Below are 6,439 nucleotides of genomic sequence, written 5' to 3'. Positions count from 1 at the left end.
TTGGTGGAAGATTAATTGAGCATGTCAAAAAGTATCAAGAGGAGCTTAATCCCTTTTCCTCTGGTTCAGAGCTGAATCAATTCAACTCTTCATCTACAGAAAATGTGTCACCACCTGTGCAAGGAGGGAATTCTGCTGACCTTTTGATTGACCTCTTGTCTGGGGAAGACCCACTACCACACCCACTTGCTCAACCAGTTACTGAACATGTCCATTATGAAAGTGACCCCCTTGAGTTTTTGGATCAAGCTGTTGAATATCACGGTGCTAAAAGTGATTGTCAAATTTCTTCAAAAGAGACAACACATTCAGATTCTAGTACTGCACAATATTTAAAATGCCTGAAATCTCTTGCAGGGCCAAGTTTGGTATATTCTTGTTTTCCCATCACCTCCTAGACTTTATTTTACTTTATGAGTGTTTCCACAATCTTCCATCTGTTTGTTGTTGTCTTTTGGCCAAAGATAGTTAGTTCATTGCACACCATTATTTTGATTTAGTCATTGCTTTTTTTTAGATGAACTTAGCTTTTCTATTAACCTTATACCCAAAAAGGGGACTGAAATCTCACTCAGGATTATTGTGTGTGATCTGATTCTTCACAGTTTTCATGACTAGCTTAAGTTCCCCATTTTTCATTTCATATGTGTAGGCACGAAATGTTTGGAATAAATTGGTTGGCATTCTTGGGTGAAGTGATTTTTTCATTGGATTTGTCAGCTCATAAATGGATTGCTTGTTTTGGTTGTAAGATCTTTAACTTACATATACTTCTTGATTTATCTTGCCTGGTTTTTCAGCAAAAGAAACTAGTTTTCATGGAAGCCATGAAACTTGAAATTGAGCGTCTTAAGCTGAATCTCTCTGCTGCTGAAAGGGATAGAGCACTGCTATCTGTTGGAATGGATCCTGCAACTATAAATCCAAATACATTGCTCGACGAAGTTTACATAGGGAGATTGTCTAAAGTTGCAAGCACTCTCACACTGCTTGGTGAAGCTTCTCTTGAAGATAAACGTATTTCTGCTATTGGTCTTGGGACTGTTGATGACAATGCAATAGATTTCTGGAATATTATCAGAAATGGGGAAATCTGTTCTGGCGGCAAGTGTGAGGTGCGTGCTGAGATTAAAAAGTCAGTTTATTCATCTGACGGGCCTTCAGAACCTGTATTCTTGTGTTCTCAATGTGAAAGGAAAGTTTGCAGAGTTTGCTGTGCTGGGAGAGGCGCACTTCTTCTTTCAGGTTATAACTCAAGAGACCCCATGAGTTATAATGGTGCATCAAGCTATGGTGGTCAAGTTGACCTCCCTGTAAACCGTCTATTAGCACGTGATGGTATAATTTGTAAGCGGTGCTGCCAGGATATTGTGCTTGATGCATTGATCTTGGACTATGTGAGAGTTCTGATTAGCTTACGAAGATCCGATCGTGTGGAAAAGGCAGCTTACAATGCTCTGAAGCAAATCATTGGGTCATCTTGGGATTGTCTTCTAGAAAAGAATAAGGCCTCTGATAATCTGTCTGCAGACAAATCAATGCAGCTGATACCAAATGGATATGAATCCGTGGCTGAATTTCCTCTTGCCAGCTTTTTACATCCGGTATATTTTTTAAACTATGTGTTTTGATTTTGGGCCCTGCAGCATTCTGTTTTGTTTTTTTTTTTTCTTTTTTCTTTTGGGACATGGGGTATCAATGCAGCTAACAATCCACTTGCCATTGTTTCTATCAACAATGTGTTATCCTGTGATGCAATACTTGTATCAACAAAGCAATTGTGGGATTAAATTTAAAATATTTAAATAAGTTATGAATGCAGTATTGGATGATCCGTTGACAGTCGAGCAGAGCAAAGGAAGCACCGGATATAACGAACACTTAAAATTTGAGCTTAAGTTGGCATTTGAAGACTATAAACACATGCATGCATGCCCGCACACACTCCATGAATTTAAATGATTTTCCTGCATAAATACTATTAGATGGTCTCTTTTTTGCTAGATTACTTTGTCAAAATTTGATTTTCAAGCGATATGACATCCAACATAGTCTTGAAATAATATAGAAGCTGTGTGTATTGAAAAGATTAAAAATATTCGCAAATGCCAGGAGAACTTATATATAGTTCTAATGGAAGATTTCTACCGAATATTGGCCTATTTTGCTGATTCAATCAACTTTTGCTTCTGGGTGGTTCTTTGTGTTTGTACCTTGTAGACAGAGTGCATGTTATGCGGTGCTAGAATGAGACCCTTAAAATGCACATTTTGTTGTAGTGTATAAACTACATTTTATTTTGCATATCTTTCTTTTTCCAAGATAAAAAAAGGTCTTTGTTACCAACCATTGGCAATGCTATTGCAGGTTGAAACAGCATCAAACTCTGCTCCATTTTTGTCGTTGCTTGCTCCATTTAATTTTGGTTCACGGCTATCATATTGGAAAGCTCCATCTGGTGCCACCTCTGTTGAATTTGGTATTGTCCTTGGTAATATGTCCGATGTTAGAGGGGTTATGTTAATAGTCAGTTCATGTGGCTACTCTATGGCCGATGCTCCTCTTGTGAGTGCTCATTATAATTTTCCTTGTGCTCTATATTTGTTTTTTTTTTCCCCGCTATTCCCTGAATTAAGAAATGAACTCTATGATATGAACTCAATGATATATTGGTACAGGTGCAAATTTGGGCAAGTGATAAAATACACAAGGAAGAAAGATCATTTATGGGAAAATGGGATGTGCAATCTATGATCAAGTCTTCCTCAGAGTTATGTGGGCCTGAGACATCAAGAACAGAGCATAAAGTTCCTAGACATTTAAAGTTTCCCTTTAAGAATTCTGTTCGATGCCGCATAATTTGGATAAATTTACGCCTTCAGCGGCCGGGTTCAAGTTCTATAAATATTGGAAACGATTTCAATATGTTGTCTCTAGATGAGAATCCTTTTGCACAAGAAACTCGACGGGCCTCTTTTGGAGGATCCGCTGAAAGTGAACCCTGTCTTCATGCCAAGAGGATTTTAGTCATCGGTAGCCCCAGCAGAAAGGAAGTTGATCTCAAGCCACAGCAAAGCCCTGATCAGTTGAACCTGAAAGGATGGTTGGAGAGAGCTCCACAATTGAATAGATTTAAGGTAAAAATTTTCCAATTTTGCCTAATCCTTACAGCCATGTTTCGTAAATTGTTTACTTCATCTCACAATCATAATTGATGAACCCTGGATTCTTTTTAGGTTCCACTTGAGGCTGAAAGATTAATGGACAATGATCTTGTCCTGGAGCAGTATCTATCTGCTGCTTCTCCCTTGCTTGCTGGATTCCGTTTAGATGCCTTTAGTGCAATAAAGCCTAGGGTCACCCATTCACCTGCTTCAGATGTTCAAAGTGAAAGTTTTTCATCACTTCTGGATGATAGATACATTGCACCTGCAGTGTTATACATACAAGTGTCTGTTCTTCAGGTATATACTGAAACATCATCACACTGATTTTGTCATCTTTCTCTTGCCTGGGTATAACCAGGATGATACTACTATTTCTCAAGTACAATGTAGAAGGAAAGGCAGGAAAAGAAGTGACTGTTTAATTTCAGTTTGAAAGGGGGTTGGGTGGATGGCAAAAGCTGAAGTCGTATAAGAAGGGAGTTATGCATTTGCAAGATGGGTTGGATTATAACTTTCATTTTCTGTGAATTTCCATCAATTTTTATGCATTGTGTATCAGATTCTCTCCATATATGTATATTATGTGCAGAAACTGCTTTTTATACGGTTTGCATTCTGTTTTTCTGTTCAATTTTTCTTTTACTTGTTCTGTTGAAAGTATGTCACTCTGTTTTACATGAACTTCTAACTGGAGAATCTGGTAGGATAGCAGTCAATATCGTCATTAATTTTATCCTCGTGTAAGATAGCATCTTTTTCGTGTAAGATAGAACTGTTATATTTATTTATTTTGTCTTAGCATGCGATTTGTATTGTTGGGTGAAAACAGTCTAATGTTTGGAATTAATTGCAGGATTATCAAAGCATGGTGACCATTGGCGAGTACCGATTACCAGAGGCCAAGGTGGGAACACCAATGTACTTTGATTTCCCTAGGACAATACAAACTCGCAGGATTTCATTCAAACTACTTGGAGACGTTGCAGCTTATACAGATGACCCTTCAGAACAAGATGATTCTGGCAACAGAGTTTCTCCTTTGGCAGCAGGCTTATCTTTGTCCAACAGAGTTAAGCTGTATTACTATGCCGATCCATATGAGCTTGGGAAATGGGCTAGCCTCTCAGCAGTTTAATTACACGATAGTGTGCTTCGGTTGTTGATATCGATTTTGTAAACTTTTTCAAATTTTGTTGTATTATGTCATGTAAAGTCCATTCATTTATGTAATATTATAGTGTAGGATTCTACTGTTAGTACATTGCATTAGTAGCTTGGTATTTGATGGATTTTATTTTTCTATTTACCCACTTTTCTTTTAGCTTGTAACCAACTAGGCAGAAAGGTGAGTTCGAAGGTTCAAATTCAGTACTTAGTCTACCAAAATGGTGAATTTCATTTTTGATTATGGAGTGTAATTTGATTCTTTACAATTTGAGTTTATCGTTTAATCATGGTGGAACTGGCAACATTCCAGACACTTAATCATAAAAGAAAATCCCTTTACATCTTCAGTTTATCAGTGGTTTTGTTTGATCATACAATCCTTTCTCATTCAAGAATTATCTAAAGTTGGTCAGGAATGGATAATGGATGAGGTTATCGATCTTAAATGAGCTTATATGATGTTTTATTGGTGGTTTTGGCTACCAAAGGGGGGAATGTTCCATTTGGATGCTCAAAAACAAGAAATCATTAGCCATATATACAATATACAAAGGCAAAAGCGAATGCCTGTGAGGAGGGGCCACAGTACAGAAGTTGATTGAACCTTATCCGAAACGAACCAATGAATTTCCACAATCAAATCACATTTCCGATACTCCAAACGATATCCACTCCTATTCCTACTCCCCGCTATGCTGCTTGGTCATTTCTGTTGTGTGTGTCGTGACTCCTGACACATGAGATAACCCCTAAGAACGGAAAACATTAATTTCCAATTTAATCCTAAAACGGGAAAAAAAAAAGAGTCATATTGCCTAACTTGTAGTTGGTTTCTGGTTTTTGAAACCGACCAAATCATGGCTCATTTGCTGACACCTGCTCCTACTACCACCACCGCCTCAATAGGCCTTTCCTCAAAACCCCGGAAAAGCTCCCCAAATTCTTGGAAGAAGGGACGAGTGTGCTGCCACTTCATCTCTGAACAGCATGAACTCCCTTCTTCCTCTGACCACCATTCTCTTCGGCGCAGGTAACTATCTATATTTTCTCTGATCAGCTAAATTCCTCTATACAATGCAGTATCGCATGACTACACGGTTGGTGATGCAGGGCATTGATGGGGTTAAGTGGCGCACTAGTGTTGGGGGGATTGAGTTTGAGCGACGAGCGCGTAGCAAGTGCTGCCGGAAGAAGGCCCCCGCCGCCTCCGCCAGAGGAGAGAAAGGATCCAAACGTGAGTGGTGTTCAGGCAAAAGTGTTGGCTAGCAAGAGGAGGAAAGAAGCCATGAAAGAAGAAGTGGCCAGGCTTAGAGAGCGAGGAAAGCCCATTATTAAAGAGCCATCACCACCACCTGCACCTCAACCTGAATAAATATACTTTACAAAATGTTAACCCCTTCCCTTTTTCATCCTGTTCTTGTCAACTATTACTTCTCTTGTTTAATTTAATTACTCATTTTATCGTTTTACAATTTTCCCTACGTTAGAAATTCAACATCAACGCGCCTGTAATATAGTTGAAGGTCACTATGTAATAATCGAAAATCATTTGATGGTTTGAGATGTTCAATATAATAAATAATACGTCTTAATTATCATTTTTACGCATTTTAAGTTTAACGCCCCTTATCTTTCTTAATACATAAGCAACCGTTAAGAAAAAATATATAGTGCTGAAATTAAAATTATGATTTCATACGAATTATTCAAACGTCTCTTTATTAATTTTGTCTTAATGAAAGCAGATGTAGAAAGTAGAAACTCGGTTCTTTCTTTGTGCTTGCATTCTAAGAAAATAAAAGGTACAACATGATGTGATGGTGGTTCGTTGGGACGTCATGACCTCTCATCCTTGATCCATAATTCCATATATTTGAATGTACCAAACTACATATTTACTTGGCATGTAATTCACCAATTTTCTTAATCCAAGGTGAACTGTTACATACATTTCATTAATTCCTGAATAAACGATCACCAATTAATTGAATCAAAAGATCTTTTTTTTCTTTTAGACGCCTAAAGATTAAGTAAAAATGTAAACTCAACTGTTGGCCCAAAATAGTTTTTTTGAGGTTCTTAAAATTAATTGGGCCTATATAAGA

General features: G+C 37.8%; 2 protein-coding genes across 2 annotated transcripts in view; both read left to right on the top strand.

Annotated features, from left to right (window-relative positions):
- LOC107631162 (probable phosphoinositide phosphatase SAC9) overlaps positions 1-4,660 on the top strand; it is a gene marked incomplete in the record, with an annotated part of 9,889 nt that extends 5,229 nt beyond the window's left edge. Inside the window, 6 exon segments of the mRNA XM_016334512.1 lie at positions 1-368; positions 801-1,604; positions 2,368-2,565; positions 2,679-3,137; positions 3,237-3,464; positions 4,021-4,660. Of these exon segments, the coding sequence (XP_016189998.1) occupies positions 1-368; positions 801-1,604; positions 2,368-2,565; positions 2,679-3,137; positions 3,237-3,464; positions 4,021-4,302 (2,339 nt within the window).
- Positions 4,905-5,942, top strand: LOC107631163. Its single transcript, XM_016334513.2, has 2 exons — positions 4,905-5,364; positions 5,445-5,942. Exons 1-2 carry the CDS (start codon positions 5,192-5,194, stop codon positions 5,704-5,706), a joined length of 435 nt encoding a protein of 144 aa, XP_016189999.1. The 5' UTR covers positions 4,905-5,191; the 3' UTR covers positions 5,707-5,942.

This window comes from Arachis ipaensis, chromosome B03 (genome assembly GCF_000816755.2).
Source record: "Arachis ipaensis cultivar K30076 chromosome B03, Araip1.1, whole genome shotgun sequence".
Classification (NCBI taxonomy): domain Eukaryota; kingdom Viridiplantae; phylum Streptophyta; class Magnoliopsida; order Fabales; family Fabaceae; genus Arachis; species Arachis ipaensis.
The sequence above is the reverse complement of the archived record's forward strand: the minus strand, read 5'-3'. Positions and strand labels throughout refer to the sequence as shown.

Excerpts from the sequence above, each read along its gene's own strand:
- LOC107631163 (XM_016334513.2), top strand. The coding sequence starts at position 5,192 with ATGGCTCATTTGCTGACACCTGCTCCTACTACCACCACCGCCTCAATA. Across the intron at positions 5,365-5,444 it reads CACCATTCTCTTCGGCGCAG|GGCATTGATGGGGTTAAGTG; the intron begins GTAACTATCTAT and ends TTGGTGATGCAG.